Source organism: Artemia franciscana, chromosome 13 (assembly GCF_032884065.1).
Source record: "Artemia franciscana chromosome 13, ASM3288406v1, whole genome shotgun sequence".
In the NCBI taxonomy this organism is placed as follows: domain Eukaryota; kingdom Metazoa; phylum Arthropoda; class Branchiopoda; order Anostraca; family Artemiidae; genus Artemia; species Artemia franciscana.
In genome coordinates, this window is record NC_088875.1 from 26,877,498 (window position 1) to 26,904,303 (window position 26,806).

Genomic DNA, 26,806 nt, shown 5'->3' on the forward strand with positions numbered 1-26,806 from the left:
AATAAATTTCTAAATTTTAATTGCTAAGTATAAAAATAAAATTACAAATACTTTCAAGCGTTTTGGCTTTCATAGCATGTAGATCAAGCAGTCAGGAGTCAGGTAGACCTAGATGAAAACAAAAATATTTCGCAGACTGGTTGCACTTATGCTTGACACCTGAAACTGGCCCGAAGATGTATGGATTTTGCCCTTCCTAACTATTTGGAAGTTAGTGGCGTTGGCAACAGTGACTGTCTATAATTGCTTACATGGATAGAATATATTTGAAGTGATCAAAATCATATTCTTGACTTATAAATTTCAAATTTTTAGACATGGTAAGTTCCAGTCCTGTTTTAATTATTTTTACTAAAGAAAGATTCCAGGTTTAAGACTAATAATAAGCTAATTTGGTTTCAAGCCTCCTGAATAGATTTTAACTATAGGCTATGCCTAGTATAGAAATTAGATCATAAAAATAGAGTAGCCTAGTGTAATTTAGTTTTGTATTTTATATTTTCTAAGATTATAATTATTAGCATTAAACTTGCATTTTCACCACCTTTTCCCTGATGTCAAGATTTAAGCTAGCCCAAGCCACTCTCTGATTTTGTTATTTTCATTCTTATGGTAAGCCTAAACCTCTAGTATGCACTTCTTACCATTTTCTAGTTGATTGACTTTTGGCTATCTTGGAAAAGGGCTAGGTTAGGAAAATGAAACTTTCAGGAATGAGTCTAAAGGCTAAAGTATGTCCCAGGAAGGTATTTTTAAGTGTCCACCTCCACTCCTTCTCCCTGATCTTTGGCCCTGGGCCCTTGTGGTCCTGATCTTTTATGACCTTTAAAAATATGAGTGTTATAAAAATGAAATCTTGCAAAATAGCCTAGATCTTCTGCTTGAAAGAAGTAAAACAAAATTTTTTTCAGCTTCACAACTTTGCTCCATCCCAATTTATAAGGTTTTAAAGATATTACCTTAAATTACCTTAAATCGCATTTGCCAGCGAGATAAGGTGGTAGATCCTCCTGTAGTTCTCGCTGGTGGTGAGTGATGTAATTATGTTGGCTTAGCTTCCCAGTCCAGCCTCCACTCGGCCCTCTCCCAGTCCCTGTCGACTCCAGCCTTGAAGGAGTGGGGTGTCTCAGCTTGGATGGTAGACTCGGATAGGCTATTCCAGAGGGGGACCACCCGAATGGAAAAGAAACCACGTCGTTCCCTTCTCCGACATCCAGGCAGGTGAAGCTTAAGACTGTGACCTCTTGAATTGTTAGCCAAAGAGGGGGTGAAGATCTGGTTCAGGTGACCGGATTTGAAAATTTTGCGTGCCATGATCACATCTCCTCTATATCTTCAATAGGTGAGGGTTGGAAGTCTCAAAGATCCTAGGCGATCCTGGTAAGGGACATTATTTAAGCCACGGACCAGTTTGGTTGCTCTCCTTTGGACACTTTCAAGGGCTCTTGTGTCCATTTTATTTTGGGGAAAGGCCAAAGTCAAGCCAAACTCAAGGTGGGGACGGACAAGGGATTTATAAAGTTTTATAACCACACATGACTTTCTGGTTACAAAAGAGCGCTTAATGAGTCCGAGAGCTCGATTAGCTTTTGCAACCTGAGCCTGAGTGTGGCTGTGGAATTTTAAATCTTTGTCCACAATGACGCCTAAGTCTCTTTCCTCGGCAACTGCTTCCAACTGATCACACCCTATATGGTAGGGATGGTGGGGGTTATTGTGCCCTAAGTGCAGTACCTTGCATTTTGTTGCATTGAATTGTAGGGCCCAAGTTGATGACCAAGAGGATAGCCTGTCAAGGTCCAGCTGAATGCAGGCTCTTTCTTCTTCAGTTTCAGCAGGTCCAATGAGCTTACAGTCGTCAGCATATAATGTTAAAAGGTTGCATAGATAAGTTGTACAGTCGTTAATATATATGCTGAACAATGTTGGCCCAAGGATGGTTCCCTGTGGGACGCCGCTTATAACCGGGGAAGTGGAGGAGAAAACTGGATCGCCATTATCAGTGTAGATCATGACACGTTGAGATCTGCCAGTTAGGAATGCTCCAATCCAATCAATCACATCCTCATGCACCTGATAAGCTCTAAGCTTCAGCAACAGGTATGAGTGTTCAACTTTGTCAAAGGCTTTGGCTTGGTCAAGTAAGATAATGTCTACCGGTTTACCCATATCCAAAATTTTAGTTGCATGATCATATGATTGAATAAAGTTGGTGTCGATTGACCTGCCCCTGCGAAATCCATGTTGTCTATCGCTAATAAGTGTATTTTCTTCTAAATAATTTATAAGAGCATGGTTAATGATACCTTCCATAATCTTGCAAATGGCTGAGGTTAGGCTTATTGGTCAATAATTTCCTGGGCTATCCTTGTCGCCTTTCTTAAAAATTGGTATAATATTTGCTGTTCTCCAATCATTTGGTACTGACTTTTTGGCCAGGGACATGTTGAATATTCTGGAAAGGGGGAGGGAAATGTGAGCAGCAGATTCTATCAAAAGCCGAGGGTGGAGATTATCAGGTCCAGCAGCTTTGTTGGAGTTTAAACTTCTTAGTATTTTAAATACATCTTCTTGAGTAATGATTACAGGGGACATTGGGTTGTGTACTGTTACAGGAGGTATGGTTGGGAGTGTAATGTCAGGTGGCTTAGAGGTGAAGTTTGTGCAAAAGCTGGCATTCATGCAATCAGCGATTTCTTTCGGGTCAGTAGTACTGGAGCCATCTGATTTTTTTAGCCTGTTGGTGCGTCGACGGGAAGGGTTGTTAGCTGTAACATAGCGCCAGAACTTTTTTGGGTTTTTCTTTGACTCATTTGCGATAGATTCTTCATGGTCTTGGATAACTTTTCTTGTCATGTTTCTCAGCTTGTTTCGGAGCATGGCGAATTTGTTGTGATGGTTGTCACACTTGCATTTTAGGTATTTATTCCATGCTCTATTTTTCTTTTTGATAATTTTCTTAATATTCCTGGGAAGGTATGGAAGAGTCTTTGGTTTATCTGACCAATAAACCTTTGTATGCTTCCTACATGCACCTAGTAAAGTAGACTTAAAACGATTCCAACTAGATTCAATGTCTGTCTCATCTGATAATCCCTCATCCCAATTTATATTAGCTAGTTCTTCACGGATTAAAGCATAATTGGTAAAAGTTCTCTTAAGTTTACCATCACGACTATGGTTAATATTAATGTCATTCATTATACATATGTGGTCACTTGCACCAATAGCTGGGAGGTAACAAGTGGAAGTAATCCTCTCAGGGTCATTTGTAATAAGGAGGTCAAGTAATGATGGTTGTTGTGAATGTCTAAATCTAGTGGGTTGCATTATTATCTGAGTTAGGAAGTTGTCAGCAAGGGTTTGGATGGTTGTGTAGGAGGGGTTATTAGGGGGTGAGTACCCAATACCTTCAGACCAACGAACTTCTGGCATATTAAAATCACCATAAAGCACAAGTGATGAATTTAGATTACATAAGATCTGTATTACGTTAGAAACTGCTTGGTGAGATACTAGTTGGTTTGGAGCTGATGGGCTACGGTAAAGCACACCAATATTCACAATTTCAAATCCAATTAGAAGTCTAACTAATACATGTTCCACCCAAGTATTAGTAGGTTGAGAAATAGAAAAATCAATTTTATCTACCTTAATTCCAAGCCTAGTGTAGATAGCCACTCCTCTTCGACACAGGTTACTATCTAGGTTGCTCAGGAGTAAGTATCCAGGGATTTGAATATGTGCGTCTTCCAATTTGGTCAAAGAGTTCTTAGGACACGCCTCACAAACACAGAAAACATCTACATCCTTTTCATAAAGTAACACTTTTAGTTCTGAGAGTTTTGGCACTAAAGAATCAATGTTTGTATATAATATTCTTAGTTGCGTCCGTTTTCTTTGGCCGACTGGGCTGTTGCTAGTTCTGGCTTTTGAACTCTGATATGGATTTTCGTTGCCCAAACTAGCAGTGACGTAGTTGGTCTCAGACGAATCAGATGCAGCACTTGATGGAGAGACAGAGCTCAAAACCAAAGCCGCGGAAACAAAGGTTGAACTTATAGAAGTCTTTCTGGCTAGGCTTGATGCATTATTTACACTATTTACAAGGGATATGGGTAAGTCTAGTGAACCATCGAGCGAGGGGGGGGAAGGACTCCCTCCCCCCGGGGGATCACGTTTTTTGACACGATGGCGCCATCACGGATGACAAGGTTTTTTTCACCGGCTGCTGCACGCCTCTTTATCTCTTCAATTAGTTCTTTCCTTCTCTGGCGGTCTTCATTGGATGCATCAGCAAAGAATGAGATACTCCCCCTCCTCTCTCTTGAGGCCTTCAATATATCAATTTTTATTTTGTAATCATTTATAGAAAAAAGGATTGGGTTGGGTCTGTCTATGGTATTTGCATTCTTACCATTAGGTAGACGTTTCAAGTTAGTAATAGCCCCGACATTAATTGAGTATTCATCTTTTAAGTAAGTTGAGATGAACTGAGCATCGTTGGTTTGCAGAGGAACGCCATAGGCAATCAGATTAAGTCGTCTTCTGTTTCTGTCTTGCTCTTGTCTCACTATTTTGCGGACGTCTGTTTCGAGACGGGTAGTTATAGAGTTTTCCACAAGTTTCTGCACATCATCTATGGAAACCTTTGATTGTATAGCCGTCTCAAGCGTTTCCACCTGAGCCCTCACAGTGTCCAAAGAAGTCTGCATATCAGATCTGAAACCAGCAAACATGTCACGCATTTCACTACAATGGGATTCGAGAGTGCTTTTCACTATATTTGGAACATCAGGCTTACTGGAACCTGTTTTACATAATGGGCATGTCCAAATACTTCCAAGTCTTTCATTCATTTTGCAGAAAATGTTGTATTCGGCTGTACTCATTCCTAGACATGTTGCACAGAGCCATTTATCACATTCATCACACTGAATGGCTGGCGAGGACTCACTCAGAACACAACCAGAGACAGCACACTTATCGACTCCTTTTTCGGGTGTTGCGGGTTTTAGGCGTTTTGAGCTATTGGACGCCATAATTTCAGAATGAGCGGCAACGCTGGGCGGAAAAATTCAACACTGATATCGCTTAATGAAGAACGGGAAGATGTGCAATTCCCTGGAGAATTGAAACCTTGGTGAGGCTAATAGCCACACCTTGGGGCTGTAATGAAAAAACACTAATCCAATTTTATAAATCATATATAAGACCCCATATTGATTATGGCCTCATAGTGTATGGTGCTTGTGCTAAGACCCACATGCAAAAAATCGAAACGACACAAAATGATATAATTCGTCTTATATTTGGTCTTAGGAAATCAACAAAAACTAAGTTTCTGCTTACTGAGAGTGGACTATCACCAATAAATGAAAGAAGAAGATCTCTACTAATTAAGTACCTTACAAAAATTGAAGCCAATGATTCTCATACCCTGCATAACTGGTTAAGAAATCCATCTATGTTTAGAGGCGTTGCAAATGAATATGCAAATATCCAGAAGAAGTTCCCAGTGCCAGTAAAATCTATTGCACCCACATTCCCCCAAACCCCCCCTTGGAGTTGGTCAACCCCCATAATAAAGACTGACTTCTCAAAGTGGACCAAAGAACTTACCCCCATTTCTTTTATTCAGAAAAAATTTGCCGAAATAAATAATGTTGCTTATAAAAACTATTTCCAAATTTTTGTAGATGGGTCCAAAATGAATGAGAAAGTGGCAAGCGGAGCTTTCTTCCCAACCCATAATATCGCTTTAGGAGAGAGATTACAAGATAATTCATCTGTAATGTCTGCCGAGCTAAACGCCATAATCATGGCACTAGATTTCCTCATGGTTAATGAATATATGAAAGTTAATATTAATAATATTATAATATATTCTGATTCTTTGTCAAGCCTAGAGCTTCTTTCGTCAGCTTCTCAAAATAAGATGGATATTGACACATTTCTTTGTCTTAGGATTATTGATATTTTTGCTTCAAAAGGTATTTTAACTCATATACAGTATATTCCAAGCCACTCAGGTATAATAGGTAACCATAAGGCAGATGAAATAGCCAAAAATGCTTTAAATATTGACCAGCCAAGTGGGAGACCAATCCCCATTAGAGATATTTACCGCTGGAGATTTACAGAGGTACTGATAATTAATAAGAATCCTACCCCATCACCTTTCCCAAGTAAGCACCTTTCCAAGATTTATCATAGGATTCGGTCAGGTTCAAATGGGCTAAATTTTCAGGCATTTTCATATCAGATTCCTAATTCAAGTGGCGAAGTTCCCTCGTCCCCCCTTTGCAGGTCATGTAATCTTAAGAATGAAACAATAGATCACTGCCTATTTGAATGTAATATGCTGACGTCTGCACAGTATACCCTGCGACGTAAAATGGTAGAATGCTTCAAACACCACAAAATTCCACTAACAGCCAAGAGTCTTGCTGACCATACTCTCCCGCAGAGCACAGAGATCAATATATACTCTCTTATAATTCAACTGCTGGTATCAAAAGATATACTTCAAGAAATCTGAGCAGATACAAATCATACAAGACAAACCAGCTCCATAGCTCTGTCGATCTCACAGAGTGAGCCAAAAGGAAAAGGGCTAAATAGTATCAACTGAAAAGCCCGTCTGCTGAATAAGAAGAAGAAGTGAAACCAAAACGAATCGCCCAAAAGTCCAAATACATCAATCACAGCACTGAGGTAGGTCCCCCAAATCAACACCTAGGGTAACACAAGACCCGAGAAAACGCAAAAAACAAAGAAAAACAGTTCCATCCCACAGCCCAATACATATATATCCAGGGTTCAAAACTATGCAACCACATGTATTTGTTATTCAAATGATATGCAAATACATTTTCTAAATTTTGGTAAAAAACATTGATATGGCTCAGAATTCTACTCAAATGACAGAAATTGCATTTTCAGAACTAAAGGCAGAGAAAAGGCAACTGGTAACTAAAAATTAAGGTAAAATGTTGTTTTGTCAAAATTTCAATAGGTAGACTTGTCATGTAGTCAAATTTCAAGGCCCTCTAGAGAGAGAAGGAATAGAGGTGGGTACTTCAAAATATCATCCTTGGACATACTTTAGCCTTTAGACCCATCCCTAAAAGTTTCATTTTCCTAACCTAACCCCTTTCTGAGATAGCCAAAAGTCAATTAACTAGAATTTTACCAATTTTATTACATGTCAGATATATATCTATATAAATTTTTACAAAATGTATTTACTTAATTTTGGTTTTTCAGTCTCTTTTTCTTTGGCTTTGGTTTTTGAAACTATAATTCTTATTATTACAGCAGATACTACTTTTAAGCCATACTAACTTTAAGCCATATCAGTAAATAATATGCATTCATGTAGCTTAGTGAAGAAAAAATGAAATTGCACATCACTTGATGTCATTTCTTATGTTCTTTCTAGATTCAGTAATTGTATCTGGGGCAAATTTCATTTTGAGCTCTTAAAGGGGCTAAAAATGTTAAAAAATTTGGGTACATTTTGCAGTTCATAGAATTGACTTACCAATAAAGTGAACATAGCACTTGATGCCTTTTTTATGTTCTCTACAAATATAATAATTGCTTCTACCACAAATTCAAATTTATGCACTTTTTAACCTAACCTAATTATAAATAATTTTAGCACTGAGATTATGTAGCATTATTTTGTCAAAAACAAGTGATAACTCATACTTTAATTGAAAATTTGTCATTTTTAAGAGCTCAAAAAGTGCTTAGATTTGAATTAAATTTAAATGTGAGTGGGGTTTGCAGCTCAATGTGTCAAAATGTGAAGTCCTGCATCTATGACACAACAATCCTAGATGACCTTACCATATTGGAGATGACCTACTTGAGGCCATAAGTAAGGAGAAGGACCTGGGGGCTATTGTTTATGACAAACTCAAGTTGCTAAAGTAAACCAAGTTCAAAGGCTCATAAAAAGAATGTTTACTACTAGGAAGCTGTGTGTGGTTACAAAACTGTACAAAGCTATTGTGCATCCACACCTGGAATTTGGAATGATCCTAGCATCTCCCCATTACAAAATGGACATTAAAGCACTTGAGAGTGTCCTAAGGCAAGCAACAAAGCTCATACCAGCTTTGTATGACAAGCTGTATGAGGAATGCCCTGTATCCCTCAAAACTCCTCACCCTAGTCTATATAAGGAAGAGAGGAGATGCAATTGGCACTCACAAACTACTAGAAAATGACCTCTCAATTCAAGTATTCTCATCATCCCTTGCAAGGTTAATAAGAGGTCACACAAAAGAGCTGCAAGTCCCCTGTTGCCAGAAATTTTTCTCTGTACATGCTGTCCCTTACTGGAACAGCCTCTCCAATGCCACCATCCAGTCCCAAACTACAAATGCATTCAAGAAAGGAGTCAATCAGGACTGGGTCAATGTAGAATGTAGACACACCACCAGCAAGATGTTTCACAGGAGGCTCATGACCTTCTTATCTTGCTAGACATGCAATTTAAGGTAATTACAGAAAATTTCTGTCAATGGAAAAGTATTTGATAAGGTCCTGCATAAACAGCTTCATTCTAAATCTAAAGTAATGGCAGTAGGAATAAGCATAGAGCTACTAGATTGGCTAAATGACTTTATGGTTAGTAGAACACAAATAGTTCAACTCTTCAAAACAGACAGCATGCATTATTCATGACCTTGCTAGGTCCTCATTGATGTTCCTCTAGGAACTGTTTTTAGACCAATATTGTATCTTCTCTATATTATTGGCATGGCATCTGAAGTGTGCAACTACCTTATCCTCTATGCCAATGACTTAAAACTATGTGGTTTCTATGACAGATTATTGATACAATCATTTTTCAATCACATACAGGCATGGGCAGACAAGACAGGCTTCTCTTCCTTAATGTTTTGAAATGTGTCATTATTCAATTTGGCCACAATAATCTACAGTATAAACAACACTGATATCATTGCCTATACAACTTCCAATTTGTGCTAGCAGTAATGACCTGGGAATCAGTAAAGATAGTGTCATAAAGCTCCATGAACATTCTGCACTAATGGTTTCCAAAGGATATTATCAAAAGAACACTCCCCAGCTGGTCATGTAGAATCTTCCTGAAGCTGTATAAAGTGATTTTGCAACCAGTATTGAACTTTGGAACCTACATTGCAGATCCCTTTTATAAAAGGGATGTTCATCTGATCAAGGGTGTACAGAAGCAGGCTACTAAATATATCCCTAGACTTTGTAAGAAACCATATGTTGATAGGCTTAATCCCCTAAAGCTATCATTGTTGACTGCTAAATGCAGGTGTAACAACATGCTACTAGCACATAAGTATTTTAACCAAGCCATAAACAAGATCTTTAGACAACTTGCCAATCAAAGACAAACTTGAAGCCACTCAAGGGAGCTTCATAAACTTTTATTCAACCATAGAATCAGACAAGATTTCAACCAAAAAGTAATTAACAATTAGAATAGCTTAAGTGAGGATACCGTTTCTTCAGTGTCAGCTAAGGAGACTTGACAAAGAATAGGAGGCCAAACCTTCAAGATATGATTAGGATTACCATCACCAATGTCTTATTACTAGGTCTGATCTATGTGTGTATATATACTGGAATGGGCTGTAAGCACAGTGGTATCCTTTTTTGTGTACTATATGCACAAGTTAAATTGCAGCTTGGAGCAATCTAAGAATTTTTCCTTATGAAGCTCCAGTATTGATGGTTGAAACTCTTTTCATTGTTGTTGAGTGACCAGGTGCAGTTGCATCATCAGTAGCATCCCAGCCAAGTCTATACTCCCTCAAGGGCTACTCAGCACCTAGTTTTCATTTGAAAATGTTAATATATTCAGCAATAACTGTGTCTTCAGAGAGTTCACTCTAGTTGTTGACAGTTTCTGTGGAAAAGAATTGAGTGCAGGTCCTTGTAAGGGTAGACTGTTTAATGAGTTTCAGCCAATAATATAAGATAAGTCTATTTTTGCCTACTTACAACCTAAAAAAAGAAGCAGAGTAAAGAAACAAAAATATAAAGAAAAATCAACTTCGAAACAAGAAAAATACATAATATAAAATTAATCCAAGCAGCACTTATAAATGATGCTAAATGGTTGAAAAGTAAGCAATCAATTTAGAATTTTTCTTTCAAATACACATACTAATGAATCCACTACATTTACAGGTCAGGAACACAATATATTTTCAAAACAAAACCATTCCTTTAATACAGTAGGAATCTTAATAAAGACTTCAAATAACAAGAAAACCCCAGTCAAATTTCTAACTACTTATTTTTACACAGGAAATCCCAGAGTGACAAGATATACTGTCCTTGAGGCAGAGCCTTGACACTATATAGTTTAGCAAATACATGCTTACTATAACTATATTTCAGTGCAGCAAGTTTTGCATAGCTGACATAGAAACCTGACATGGTATGTTCAACTATAAGAAAATGAGTACTACACTTGTCTGGACCATAGACAATGCTAAAGTATTTCAGCAGACTCTATAATAGATTTACCTGTCCCAACAACCGATAAAGAAGATACTGCTTTACTATGGACATTATCAGCAAAAAATCCAGTCATAGCAGCATTACCATTGCATCCTAGAAGTTCATAATCAGAGACATTCTAACTTTGAGCTTGGATCAAACTAGTCCTTTATGCAGAAGACTAACAACTTTGAGGTAGTTTGTGGAAAGAGTAAACTTCATCAGCCCCAGAGTTGAACTAGCACTCATAGCAGACTTCTTAGTAGTTTCTTTATTTTTTTACCTTGTTTTTCATGTCTCTGATTGGTCTGAACCATGCATTCATGTCTTGTCTCATTGTATTTCTAAATATTTATCCACTCGAAGTATTAATGGGTTGTGTTGCTAAAGCCTAGTACTGGGCTCTAAAGCTATTTTTCTCTTGTTATTCTTTCACAGCTAGTCAAAAATAATTTACAAACAAAATACAAAATTTTTATAAATCATATTGTTTGCTGAATTTCACCTAAGTCGGAAACCATCAATTGAATGCTTGTCAATTGATTTAGGCTGTTAAAATTGTAGCTGTGTCAATAAATTTACGTCAGTATTTTAGCCATCCAACAATTTTGTCACTTCTTGAGGTGTTTGCTTTTTTAATAACACTTGTACAGTTACTGTTTTTCATGTTAACCTGATTTGCCTATTTTTCTGGTATTCATTAATCAGTCTTCACTCAAAATCATAGTTCCAAAAATCCAAACTGATTTAAATGAGAAAAAAAATGCAAAGTTAAAATTTTCTGCAATAAGAAAAAGAAATTATAGATGGATATTGATAATGAACATCTTAATTTTATTTGTTCCATTACCTTGTTCTTTTCTTTTTTCAGATTGGTCAGAACTAAATAGTATTATTTTGTTTCAAACCATTGCATTTCTAAATATTTATCCATGCAATACATTGATAGGTCAGGTGGCTAATGCCTAGTATTGAACTTCAAAGCTATTTTTCTCTTTTTATTCCATCACAGCTAATCAAAACGTCAAAAAAAAATTTGCAAGCAAAATCCAAATTTTATGAATCATGTTGTTTGCCAAATTTTGTATGTCAGAAACCAGAAATTGAATCATCCCAGATGCTTGTCAATTAACTTAAGTCATCAAAACTGTAGTTATATTAATAAATAAAAGTTAGTATTGTAGCCATCTAACAGTTGTATTGCTTTTAGAGGTATTTCCTTCTAATAGATAGTACATCCTGCATTTCATAATCAGATGAACACATTATGTTTTGTTTTCAGAAAAGCAAAAGTTAAGTGTATGTTTAAAGAGCTAGTGTTGTATCCTTTACTTCGTGGGGAGAGGGGGTGTCTACTTGAAATATTCATGAACTGTTGTCTCTTTCTTAGTGTGGGTCTTGGTTCAATTTATGCTGTGTATCATCAGAAAGACTATCTGAAGGGCAGGAGAGATTGACACTTCCCCTCTTGAGGCTGACCACCCTTGCATGAGAAAGGAATTGTTAATCTGTCAGAATCCAGCTAAATAAAAATGAAAATTGTGGTTTACCTGGAAAAGCGTAGCTAATAACACTAATAAGACGACAAAGGAAAAAGGCATATTTTACTTGAAAGGATATGAAATTACTAAAAAAATTTGATTAAAATCAATAGAAATACACAGTCTGAAATGTTACAGAATTCTTAGGGAAAAATATTTTGTCTTCTTTAACCTTTTCTTTCTATAGTTGTCTCTTTTAAGTGTATCTCTAATTGAAGATGTACAGAAATTTTGTGAATTTATTCTGTTTTTTCTTTTTTAGGCTCGGAATTCAGAGAAAGCAATGTAAGTCTGTGATTTTTTGCTGTTAAAGTATAAATTATACCTCTTATTTTGTACGCAAGAAATAAAACCAGTCAATTTTAGAATTTCTAAGATCAGTGCCAGATCTTGCCAGTAAGCCTTTGATGTAGTTTTCACTCTAATCTGGAAGCATTCTAAAATTGAGTTGTCATATGACATACCAGTCTTTAATTTTATTTTGAGTATATGTTGGAATTTCATCATTAAATCTTATTTTGGTTGTCTAAGTCAATATAATATATAGTACAGATTATTTTAACAGTGTAATAGAATAGAGAGAGAATCTAAATTGCAGTTGCAAACATACAAACGTGTGCAATATACTGGAATCCCACAAGAAAATGATGATTTATTATTAGAGGACATTGGTATGAACTGATTTTATTTATTTATTTCCCTCAAAATCAAGGAGTATATAAAATATATAAATGAAATTGCAAAAAAGAAATACTTCAACAAACAAATAAAAACATTGATTTGAAATAGGCTTAATAACATAACTGAATAAAATATGTAAAAAAAAAGATGCAAAGTATCAAATATTATTTAAATTCTGGACAAAAGGGAAAAGTTTGCACCAAAAGAGAAAATTTTCTGACTTATGAAAAAAATTATCCTTCTTAATCCTAGCTAACTCAAATGGATCTTCAATTTTAAATCTCAAAAATAAGTCAGTGCTGCTGAAACAAATCAGAAAACTAAGTAAAATATACAATATCTAAAATATAAAGGCAAATTGAAGACAAAACGCAGATTTTAAAATCTTAGAAAAGTAGGGCAGGATAGAGAACATGTGGGAGAGTAACATCATTAAAAAGAGAACCTAAAATATCATAATGATAGATTCCATGGAGCCATATTATTGAGCCAAATGCCTTTCTAATTTTATCTTGAATATTTCAAATTAGCATTGACTTCGAACCTTGAGCTGGAGCACAATAAGGTAACCCCAGATAAAGAACAGTATCAGAAACCAGAAATGAAGTAATCCTGTCTGAAATTACTTCCGCTTGGTTGCTGTTATTGATTGAAAATATTGACATTTTTTTCACACTGATTGAAAGGCCTCTATCTTTAAGCTTACTGGAAAGGGTATTAAAATTTTGAGCTAAACTAGCTTTAGAACAACTCAATAAAATAGTATCAGTATATGCGGTTAAAGACACATCCTGCCCCCAAGAGATACAGGTTCTAGAGGGTGAACAAAGACATTCCACCAAACCTATATTAAAGATATAAGGGGACAAAACCACCTTGTCTAACTCCAAAACCAACATAAATTGGATTGGAAAAGAATCAGAAGTAGCAATGTTTATTCTAAGCACTCATTACTAGGATCTAAGAACCCCAGCCAAAGAAAGTGGAATCCCGCCTCTAATTACGCTGAAAGAGTGGAAGCATCTGAAACATTGTCAAAGATTCCTTTTATATGAATTAAAAGTGCATAAAGAGTGGATCCAGAAGACTTTGACTCATTAATTATTGCATCAAATGTTGCATGGGCATAATCACAGCCCATTCATTTTTTAAAGCCTACTTGATTAATACCAAGATCCAGATGATCAAAAAGATCCTTTATAAGCAATTCAAAAGGCTTACCAATTATTGAACCTTTTGTTACTTGTCTATAAGAATCACAAGTTCATTTGTCTCTTTTACTGGATTTTGGGATAACAGTTACTACCCTGACCCTAAAAGATGAGGGAACATTGCCAGACTTGAGGATGAAATAAAAAAAAAAAGTCAAAAGAAAAAGAAGTGTGAACCAACTTGCCTTGATTTGAGTGGATCCCATCCTAATATTGGAAAAATTTTGTTTCTAATTTACCACATGTGCCCAATAAAGAATCAAACAAAATAGAAAAATCACGTAAATTGAAAGAACTATTCAAAATTCGATCAACATCTAAAAGTTGTTCAGGATCATCACAAGAATTTGAATGGTCATCAAAATGAGTTTCCTGCTCGACAAGTGAAGGTCTCTTTTTTTGAAAGGTTCATTAATTCTTCTGCTGAGCATAGAGCTTTCCAAAGTTTCTTTTTATTCATGTCAACCTCAGATGAGGCATCCATTAGCAAAATACCATTATGACGACACACTTCTGACTGGAAAATTGCTTTCTTTTCCTTCATGTATTTTAAATCCCCACAAACAGTATTGCGTAAACTCACAATCTGCTAGGGTAATGAAAATACAATGTCTATGGCAAGCTAACGTAAATGCTTCATAAGACAAATAAGTGATGGGTGTTCTATAGGCAACCAAAATTGACTAAAACACAATGCAAGCAAGTAAAATTTCATCTGCACAAGATAAAATAGCACTAAACTCTTTAGGAACAACTAAACAACTACAACAACACCACTATCTTGGCAGCCCATATATTTATGGTCTTGCAGGAACCATAAATATATTGTGTAAAGCTGTAAGGGACCTTACCCTTACATGAATGGGCAAGCAAAGGCTACTCTTGCAAAAATAGTATTGAACTATTTTCAGGAACAAGTTCATTTAGCACTGCAAATTTGCCAAGAACTCCATTTGAATTAAATGACGTAATTCTAGAAACTGTATTCATTTAAGAAGCTTCTTCAAGGCAGGGTAACTGGATTTGTAAGTTAGATACTTATTTGAGTTACAATTGGGTAACAAATTGCTTTCATTTTTTGATCTATGATGTCTTCTGCAATGATCGCATTTCAGGGTTGTAGAATCACAGTTCTTTCCAATGTGAGAGAAACTTTGACATGTAAAACATCTTTTATTAAGCACTGGCTATATCAATTCTGAAGAACTCTTAACCAAACTTGATCTCATGGACAATTTAATACTTCAAAAATGCTTAAGACTCGAAAGACACCATTACCGTCCTCGACTTTTCAAGACGTCTGAACTCCAGGATCCCATGCAAAGTCGCTGCTAGAGTTTCGATTTCATAATCTATATCCACACCGCGGATTATTGCGTAAAATTTAGGCTTTCTTAAACTAATGACACAGCCAGGGAAAGATCCCTTTAGATCAGAGGAAGACTTCTTCCCAGATTCAGCCGCTACTAGGATCAAGTAACGAGGCTGGCGGGCTAGCTATAGTAATATATAGTAATAAACTCTGTCAGATCTTTTGGTAGAGAAGGCCAATCAAATGATATTGAAGGGGAGAGAGGGACTGGGTATTTCGACAACGAGGACTACATTTTCTTTCAATTCTCTCAAGAGAATCGACAGACTTTTCTATCTTTCCGCCATAGTCACTAACAAGTCGATCCAATTGTACACTGGAATAAGATTTTAATAAAGTGTAGTCTCTGAATGAGCGAGACACTATTGTAGGCCATTTGAAACTTTTCTGGTCGAGATTAATAACCAGCTGCATAATGTCTTTTTCTGTAGCAATTTCTTCAGTGTTGCCACGTCTCACTACTCTCTTTAAAGAATTTCTGGTAAACTTACAGAGCAAACTCGTTGCAGTTACCAACATACCCATTTTCGAATGCATCACAATCATATGAGAAATCCCGTCTGCAGTTACAAGAGTTTCTGAAAAACCACACACCCAATCTCCAGTCTCCTCGCTGGCAAAATTACCCAACTTTATCTGTTCATTTCACAAAGGAATATGACTTGGATTGTTTATCATAGGCACTTTCTGGCTGACACCCAAGGGCAAATCTTGAGACACAGGGGCTACAGCATTCGGATATTTTTTGAAGAGTTATGGGAATTATTCTCTCTGGGGTTACTAGAAAATTCAGTGGCGGCTTTGCAGATAGAAAAAAATCCAATTAGGAGTCTTCTATCTTTCTGAAACAGATATCATAGATTCGGATGAACAAGAGGGATGAGACCAATTCGAGCACTTAGCACTGAAACAGCTTGCCTTTCCCCAAAGAACTTTCACAGCTAGGGCACACTCTGAAAGACATAATCACTAAGCGGCCAGTCCCAAAAATAAGACAAATGATTGCCAGGTTCTGTTACCAATTGCAATTAGGCTAAAATTATCACTTATTTGAAACCAATTTAAGTGCAATATCTGCTTATTCAAATTATAAATAAATATCTTGAATCTAGGTCAGTAGATCGTAACTATTTTAAGCCGTCGTACAAAACAAAAAGACGTAGCAGAGAAAAAAGAAGAACAGAAAAAGAAAATCTACACAGCTCACAAAAATAACTGATGAAGACAAAGAAGCTAGGCAAGATAATAACTTGCAACCACTTCAAATGAAGATGGAATAAACAGAAAAGAAATAGAGCCACTGGGTTAGTTTTGGAGCCCAAGTATGGATTAGCTTCAATAAGCAGACATTGTAAACAACTGCTTGTTAGAGATGATGAGATCAGCAATGTTATACTTTGTCAACAGATAGCAATTACTAGCCCAAGGAAGGAAACAACGAAGATTTTGTGCAAAGCGGAAGAAAACAGAACGAAGTTTTGGATTGTCTCAGTTTCTAAATATTTTCTAGAATGGCGTAATATCGAAGTAACAGAGGGGACTACCAAATTTAAAATCTCAGAAGGAATTCGGTTATATAAACGTTGCTTCTTTATTACAAAAGATGTGTGGGAAAGATCAACCCAATATTTGATGTGAGCTTCGAAAAGCTTTCGTGCATACCTAATTGACGACTAAATGATGGGAGAGGAGGAAGCTGAGTCGTGTGATCGACTCACTTGTTCCTGCGGTTTCCAAGAAAACTATCTTCTATAGGCTCTTTCTCAGTGATTCTAGTGAGTTTTCTACGAGCCAAAATGGGAATTGCCATAAAATAATGTAATTATTGTTTGTGGTTTCTTATTGTGAGTTCAGGAGATGAAAGCTCCAAAATCTATCTTCTATATATATAAAAATAAGTTGTCTGTCTGTGGATCAGGTGACGTCATGTTTCTGTGTCGGCTGACGTCATGAAGTTAGTTGTCGTCATTTTTGCTATGACGGTGACGTCATTAAAGATATTTAAGACATATATGTTCACGTAGAAATCTATTAATGTTTAAGTTTAAAATGACTGATGAACTTACTATGGCAAAAGCCGATGAAGATGCTCAAAGAGTTTATGCCAAAAAACTTGCTGCTGATAGAGAAAGTCAGAAAAGAAAGCGTGCCGAGGAATCAAAAGAACAGCAAGGAAACAGGCTTGAGGCTAAAGAACGCAAAACCGCGCAGTTAGATGAAGATCCACCTGGACAGCGAGAGTCAAAACATATCAAAACTGAAAATGATAGCGATGATGATTGGGTTTGGGATTTTGACTTGGATAAGGTCATCAATGCCTACCAGATTTTAGTTAAAAAAACAAAGGTTCGGCGTTATGTATTTCATAGTGAAGCTGAAAAATAAAGAAGAAAAAGAAAACTGAAAAAAGAAAAAATGTAAAAAACTAAAAAATACTAAAAAGAAAAAACACTCAAAGAGAAATTACAGACCGGGACACAAATGACGACCGGGACAGAGGGAATATAAATAACGACCGGGACACTCAAAGAGAAATTACAGACTGGGATACCGGGACACAAATGACGACCGGGACACAGGGAATATAAATGACGACCAGGACACAGGTATTTAAGAATATCGTTCAAAGAAAAATTTTTAATTGTAAGAAGACCGTTGAAAGAGAAATTTCTAATTGTAAAATGACTGAAGAACCTACAATGGCAACACCCGAGGAAGCTGCTCAAAACGAATGTATTCAAGCCGAAGTAGCTGAGTTGGTAAAGCGTTATGTTTCAGGTTCTAGGTCCGAGAGGCTCCAGGTTTGAACCTTGGCTTTAGCATTAATACAAAAGAAGAAAAAAACTAAAAAAGGTAAAAACTACAAAAAAATTAAAAAGAAAATATATGGCGCGTAACGACTTACGCGCGCGGGGGGGCTTGGGGGGCGCGAAGCGCCCCACCAACTAGGTGTTGGTGGGCACCACCAACAGCTAGTATATATATAAATAAGTTGTCTGTGTGTGTCTGTCGAGTGACGTCATGTTTGTGTGTCGACTGACGTCATGTTTTCGACTGAAGAAATTACAGATCGGGACACAAATGACGACCGGGACACCGGCACATAGGGAATATAAATGACGACGGGACACTCAAAGAGAAAGCGACCGGGACACAAGGAATGTTCGATTAGCAATCACCATCAACAAAGCACCGGGACACAAATGACGACCGGTACAAAGGAGTATAAATGACGACCAGGACATAAGTAAAAAAAAAACTAAAAAAAACTGAAAAAAAAAGGTAAAAACTAAAAATAAAAAAAAAATAAAAACTAATAAAGAAAACTAAAAAAGCTAAAAAACTAAAAAAACTAAAAAAGAAAAAAAAAAGAAAAAAAGGAAAAAATGAAAAATAAAGGAGAAAAACAAAACTAAAAAAAATAAAAATAAAAAAAAACTAAAAAGAAAAAAAACTTAAAAAACTAAAAAAAAGTAAAAACCAAAAAAAAAACTAAAAAGAAAAAAAAGAGGAAAAATACAAAAATTTATTTCATCATATACCATTTCAAAAACGAATGTATATACAGACCGGGACACCGGGATACAAATGACGACCGGGACACTGGGAATATAAATGACGACCGGGACACAGGGACACAACTACAACGGGGACGCCGGGGGGCACAGGGGGATTTATAAATGACGACGGGGACACAGGGAATGTTCGATTAGCAATCACCATCAACAAAGCTCAAGGGCAATCATTAGAATTATGAGGTATAACTAAAAAAACTAAAAAAAAGGTAAAAAACTAAAAACTAAAAAAAAGACCAATTCAAAAACGAATGTATATACAGACCGGGACACCGGGGCACAAATGACGACCGGGACACAAGGAATATAAATGACGCCTGGGACACTCAAAGAGAAATCAGAGACTGGGACACCGGGACACAAATGACGACCTGGACACAGAGAATATAAATGACTTCCGGGACACAGGGACACAACTACAACGGGGACGCCGGGGGGCACAGGGGGATATATAAATGACGACGGCGACACAGGGAATGGTCGATTAGCAATCACCATCAACAAAGCTCAAGGGCAATCATTAGAATCATGAGGTATAGATCTGAATACGGATTGTTTTCCCATGGACCATTATATGTTGCATGTTCAAGAGTCGGTAAACCTGACAATCTATTTATATGCACAGACAATGTGACAGCAAAGAATGTTGTATATTCGCAAGTTTTACGTAGTTAAAAACATATATATATATATATATATATATATATATATATATATATATATATATATATATATATATATATATATATATATATATATATATATATATATATATATATATATATTCACAGGTGGGACATAGGGACACAACTACAATGGCGCGTAACTAATATGGCGCGTAACGACTTACGTGCGCGGGGGGGCTTGGGGGGCGCGAAGCGCCACCCCAACAGCTAGTAAGATATAAAAGAAGCAGTTTTTTTATCTGCGATTTTTCTTACTCTAGAAGAATTTGTCCTCTAAATATAAACTCTATCCGCCCGGGGCATCACTGCAAATGCGATGGTCATTGAACTAGTCATCATTTTCTAAGTTAAACGAAACTAAAAATTTGAGTTCAACACAAGTAAGTAGCTGAAATATTCCTTTGCTTTTGTTGATTCAATATATGGGATTTTCAATAATATAGAAAACGAACAGAAACTTGTTTGAAGCTAAGGGGTTGCTACTTCCCTTAATCCTCCGCTCTTGATGCTCAATTTTTACTCATGTTTTAATGAATTTTTATTAGAATGTATCAAATTTAGGATGCTCTTAATTCCTAATATTTTTTTCTTATAACAGTTAAGAAATTGAGAGAAATGAAAAAGGAAGTATTCACTATTAAATTTGTTTTCCCATTCTTTTATAAAACTCGTTATAACTAGATATTTTCAAAATTTAAAACTGAATATAATATTTAAGGCTAATTTTTGAACATTCTATTTCCCATTCATGTTCTTAAAGTCAATTTAAGCGAGACAGTTATAAAACCTAAACTAATTACAGAGTTTAATGCTCTGAATTTTTTTACCTTTAATATTGTGATCTGCAAGTATTTCATACTCACAAACTCATAGTTACGTTACAGGATGGACCCCTCCCCCCATTGCACTTCCTGCCTTGAGGACCATGAAACTGAGAACAGCAATGCCAGGTTGGACTATGAAATCTGGTCTGGTCAACTTTACAGACTTACCACACTCATATTCTAGCTACAATCTATTAATTCATACTTATATTTTTAAATATTAACTATTCAATATTGATTGCCTTTTGCAAACCTTGCAATCAATTTTGTTTTATTCCAAGTACAGTAGACGTTATTTTTACTTACTAGCTTACCAGTTGTGCATTGCTGCAATCTCACAAGGAAAGAAATTGTCCCCTGTAAATTCCACTCCTGTGGAAAAGATTTCCACAGAAAATTCCCCTGGAAATTTCCTCCTCCTAACGGAAAATTTCCCATGACAATTACCTTCTGGAATGTTTTTCCCATGTACAAAATAACGATAGTAATTAAAAATTTAAAAAGTTAGGTTCATTAACTTACCCATCACAAGTTGTTGGATAATTAACATCCAGAAAATGTCAATACTGTGACATTTGAGCAGGAGGAACTATCAAATATATGCTTCCAGGGATCTCTAATTTCTATCAGTACAAAAATATTAAGAAAGCCCAGGGGAGGGGATATAAAAAATGTACCTAAAACCTTTGTAAGAGTGTACTCAACAACTTTTTAAAGTTTATTTGTGATTGGATGAACCCGGGGTTACATATATATATATATATATATATATATATATATATATATATATATATATATATATATATATATATATATATATATATATATATATATATATATATATATATATATATATATATACTAGCTGTTGGGGTGGTGCTTCGCGCCACCCCAACACCTAGTTGGTGGGGCGCTTCGCGCCCCCCCAAGCCCCTCCGCGCGCTTAAGTCGTTACGCGCCATATTAGTTACGCGCCATTGTAGTTGTGTCCCTGTGTCCCACCTGTGAATATAGATAGATTTATATATGTGTTTCAAACTACGTAAAACTTGCGAATATACAACATTCTTGGCTTTCCAATTGTCTGTGCATATACAAAGCCTTATGTACTAATAATGACGTCATATGCAACCGCTCTTTTTACAAACAAACAAACATGCATACACACAACTCGTTTTTATATAGATAGATAGATAGATAGATACAATACAAATTAACTGCGTAAAACTTGCGAATATACAACATTCTTCGCTGTCCAATTGTCGCTGCATATAAATAGATTGTCAGGTTTATCGACCCTCGAACATGCAACGTACAATTGTCCATGGGAAAAACAATCAGTATTAAGATCTATACCACATTTTTCTAATGATTGACCTTGAGCTTTGTTAATGGTGATTGCAAATGCTAATCGAATTGGGAATTGCAATCTTTTAAATTGAAAAGGCAGATCCGTTGGAATCATGGGAATGTGAGGAATAAGAACAGCCTCACCCTCAAAAGGCCCTGTCAAGATTGTGGCCTCTATTAGGTTTTCCATTGTTTTTTTATGGCAAGTCGCGTGCCATTGCAAAGCTTGGGTGGGTTGATATTTCTTAAAAGTATTATTGGTACGCCTATTTTTAGTTGTAGCACGTGTGGTGGAAACCCTGAAAGATCCACGGAATTTAAAAATTCAGATGGATAATTAACCGCTTCATTTGGTTCCAAAACTGTGTCGACTGACTTGTAAAGGACTGCCTGGTCTCGAATCTTGGTCAAAACAATATTGTTGATTTCGTGGACGTCTATATTTTTGGGTGCAAGAATCGCTCTTTCACTTAGCCATTTATTATTTTTATAATTGTTTAGAATATTCGGAATACTTTTTCAATCAATTCATTTTTGGACGTCACTAAATTACAGAAATCAGCAGGTAGTTGTTTACGTCCTGAAATTGAGTCTACTGGGAGCTTTCCGTTTCCAATTGCCAGCAATTGATCTGAAAATGTTTGACCAGTCATCGTTTTGCAATCGGACACGCATATTTGTAGTTAATTTTAATGTTTTACGTGTGCCCATAAATTAGAATTATTCAGGCAAGCATTCATTTCGTCTGCAGGAGTTGATCTAGGTATTATAGGTAATGTTTGCCTGAAATCTCCCGCAAGCAATATTAATGTGCTGCCAAAGGGTTTCGACTTCCCTCGCAAATCTTTCAAGCATTGATCCAGAGCCTCGAGCGATTTTTTGGGTGCCATTGTGCACTCATCCCAAATAATAAGTTTGCATTGCTGCAATACTTTACCCATCCCAGATGATTTGGAAATATTGCACGTGGGAGTTTCTGTAGAATGCAAATTCAGAGGCAATTTCAAAGCGGAATGAGCAGTTCTTCCACCAGGCAGCAATGTTGCGGCTATTCCGGACGACGCATTGCCAACGCTATATCATTTTTTGATCGAATTGATGCCAGAATCAGTTTTATCACAAAAGTTTTACCAGTACCTCCTGGCGCATCCAAAAAGAAAATTTCTCCAACGTTGTTATCGACACAATGCATTATCGTATCATAAATGTCTTTTTGTTCCGACGTTAACTTGGAAATGTTATTTTGTACATACGACAATAGATCACTCGCACTGTAACTTTGTTCACGATCCAATTCTACACATGTCGAAACAGCAGCGATACGGTTAGGTGAAGGCATTCCCAAATCCTGAAGAGGTTTGTTTGCCATACGTACGCACAAATCTTCTATAATAACTAAAGTGTAGTTATAAATTTCTGATATAAAATCAAAAGTCATATCTGACGTCTCTAACTGTTTTCGATGGAGTATATCTTCGGACATTTTTGACTTATATTTTTCCCATAACTTTGTAGGAGCTGATGGAGAGCAAGTTGTTAAAATGATGCCAAACAATGCACGAATTTGACTTGGAGTTTACGTTTCGCACGCGTCATTGATGCAGTTATCCCAGTGTTGGTCATTCTCCAATAAATTCAGAGCTTGGCATGCACTACGGTAAGTGTCATGTATAGTACCGTTTACAGTTCTCAAATACTCAAAGGATGTCGGACTGGGTACATTCACCAAAAGCAGGCGTAGAAAGAAGCATTCATGTTGATTGGGGTGAACGGTGTAGAGTCTTCCTATCGTGGTATTTTTGAAGATGGTAGGTTGGCCGTCGACTGACTTACCCTGTTTTCGACGTTCAAATACTTTATTTTTAGTATTCCACGTGTAATACGAAGGCACTTCAGTATACAGCAGTTTTTTTGCAAAAGAATCATCTTTGCAAAGCGAAAAGAAACCGGTTAACTTTGTATCCGGTGGATTCAGGGCTCTTTGTTGCACGTTGGTTTCCGAGAAATAAACACGTTGACCATTCTGTAAATGTACCGCTAAGTGAACAACAGCTGGACTACGTTCATGTATCGGAAATGAAAGAATTCGCCAAACAGCTTCATTACTGCTTATGTATCTTCCAGCCTGATATTGTACGATTTCGTCGATATCTTTGATTTCGGGCTGCAAGCCAAAAACTGCCATGTCACTGCCTTTGTTGACGTATTTACATATGTATTTGATTGCCTTTACGGAGTTACAGTATTCAACGTTTATGTGTACATTAAATGTTTTTGATAATAATGGGGAATATGGAACAACCCACTGGTTATCTACTTCGATGGTGGTACCGTTACGCTTCTTTATTATTGCTGTTTTACCGCCATCTTCAGTAGATCTTCTTCTATATTGTGGGTAACCATCATTGCCAGTAATTGTGTTGGATACTAAAAGTCGAGGATATTGCTTTGTGCACCTTCCTTTGGCCATGCATGGTGAATTTTCGTTCAGTGCACCGCAAGGTCCATGTATCATATTTTTTACAATAATATCATGTAACCCCTTATCGACATTTTCATCTGGTATTTCAGCGGAAATCACATCATCAATTTCGTTCGAAGTAATTTTTTTATGTAGCCAGATTAGTATATGTGCGTGTGGCAAACCTCGTTTTTGCCATTCCACTGAGTACATCCAGCATCGCACTGACCCAAACACTTCAAAATTTACTATGTAGTTTATCAGTGATTTCATGCCGGAAGACACGGGCCGTAATGTCATGTCTATGAACCGCCGATTGTCCTTGAAGTAAAAGCTGCAGTATCTCGTCCAAAGATTGATTACATGTAAATGTAATAAATAAATCTGGACGACCATAGAGACGAACATACGCAATAGCATCTTGAGCATATTCATGCATATGACGGGGACTGCCAGCATATGACGAAGGTAAAATCGTTAATCTTCCAACGTTTGTGGTATTACCGTCATTTATAACTGCATCTCGCAAATGAATGTATTGTTCAGAGCGGAGCTTGGTCTGATTCAGGCGGATATATAGCAAACGTTCTGATTCAATTTTAGCATACATATCAACGACGAATTGGTGAAACAATTGACGGCATTTTAAAATATAATTTTCTTCATCCTGCCGAATCATTAGTCTATAGGAATAATAATGCATTGCACTGCATTTCTTATTCATTTCTTTGTTAGTGGCTGGATTCATCAATTTAATATTAAAGTGATAGCCGTCGGCTCAATCCCAAAAAATGATAGGATATTGTAGGGCATCGTAGCATCGATGAGTTTCTGCAATTCTTAACAACTGAGCGTTTCGCTTATGAAGAATAATATCTCGAGGTAAAAACTGATCACCGACCATAACGATTGCCACTTCGTCGATAGTTGGAGCATTGTATCTACGCACATGTTGGCCAGGAGGCGTTTTGTCAGCGGAAATAACAATTTAATGCTTATCAGTAGGCATCAAATCGATGGCTGTTTTGAACAGACGCACTAAATTATTATTTTCGTGGAAAAGATGTTGCAATTGGGAAACGATTGTCCTTTCAATGTTGGGAGAAATTTCGCAACGTGCATTCAATTCCGAATTTCTATCACTGATGAAGTACAATTGTAAAAATTTATGATTCTCGCCTGAGAATGGTAGAAGGGACCCTGCTCTATGATAAATTTGCCCTTTTACTTTGAAAGTAGACATAAATTGATCTGGATTTTCGATTTGGGCTCCAAACGACGTCATTTGGAAACATGAGTTATATTTTCTGATTTGTGACAAAAAACGCTTAGATTCTGACGTAGTTCCAGTAAGGAAAGTCTTCAATGGCTCTGGTGGTGCAGCCAATAGAGGAAGTTTAACTTTTCCTGAGGCGTAATACATTCCCATTGTTTCACCATTGAATTTCAAGGCCTTGCAATAGGGACAAATTTTAGACATAGTCCCGATTTGAACACATCTACTCAAGCTATAATCATCGACTGGGCTGTACCTGAATGCCAGGCGATAACTTTCAGGTTGCTCTGATTCCTCGGCACGCTTTCTTTTCTTACTTTCTCTATCAGCAGCAAGCCTGATTTCTTGCTGTTCTTGTGATTCCTCGGCACGCCTTCTTTTTTCACTTTCTCTTTTAGCAGCAAGTCTGGTTTCATGTTGCTCTGGTAGTTCCTCGGCATGCCTTCTTTTTTCACTTTCTCTTTTAGCAGCAAGTCTGGTTTCATGTTGCTCTGGTAGTTCCTCGGCACGCCTTCTTTTTTCACTTTCTCTTTTAGCAGATAGATTAGGTTGGAGGAGGAGCGTGCGTAGCTGTGTTGGCCTCAGGCGGCTTGGTGCTGCAGTGAGTTATTAGTAGTAGTAGTAGTAGTAGTTTTAGCAGCAAGTCTGGTTTCGCGTTGCTCTGGTAGTTCCTAGGCACGCTTTCTGTTCTTTCTTTCTCTATCAGCCTCAAGCCTGTTTCCTTGCTGTTCTTTTGATTCCTCGGCACGCTTTCTTTTCTTACTTTCTCTATCAGCCTCAAGCCTGTTTCCTTGCTGTTCTTTTGATTCCTCGGCACGCTTTCTTTTCTTACTTTCTCTATCAGCAGCAAGTTTTTTGGCATAGACTCTTTGAGCATCTTCCTCGGCTGTTGCCATTGTAAGTTCATCAGTCATTTTACAGTTAAACATTAATAGATTTCTACGTGAACGCATGTCTTAAATATCTTTAATGACGTCACCGTCATAACAAAAATGACGACAACTAACTTCATGACGTCAGTCAACACACAAACATGACGTCACCCGACAGACAGACCCACACATCCACAGACAACTTATTTATATATATATATATATATATATATATATATATATATATATATATATATATATATATATATATATACTACTACTACTACTACTACTACTAATAACTCACTGCAGCACTAAGCCGCCTGAGGCCAACACAGCCACGCACGCTCCTCCTCCAACCTAATCTATTTAAAGCCTCCCTCTTTACACCCTCTCAGGAAGTTCCCATTTCCTTTAAATCTTTATTTATGACATC

General features: G+C 36.7%; 1 protein-coding gene across 2 annotated transcripts in view; it reads left to right on the forward strand.

Moving 5' to 3' along the window:
- The first annotated feature begins 241 nt into the window (after nt 1-241).
- LOC136034736 (pre-mRNA-splicing factor ISY1 homolog) overlaps nt 242-26,806 on the forward strand; it is a 49,191-nt gene continuing 22,626 nt past the window's right edge. The window contains exons 1-2 of one of the 2 annotated variants that reach the window (XM_065716108.1): nt 242-320; nt 12,325-12,347. In XM_065716108.1, the coding sequence (XP_065572180.1) occupies nt 318-320; nt 12,325-12,347 (26 nt within the window). In that variant the 5' untranslated portion in view covers nt 242-317. Of the gene's footprint in view, nt 321-12,324; nt 12,348-23,344; nt 23,419-26,806 lie in introns of those variants that run through there. The other variant, XM_065716107.1, reaches the window with a different exon arrangement.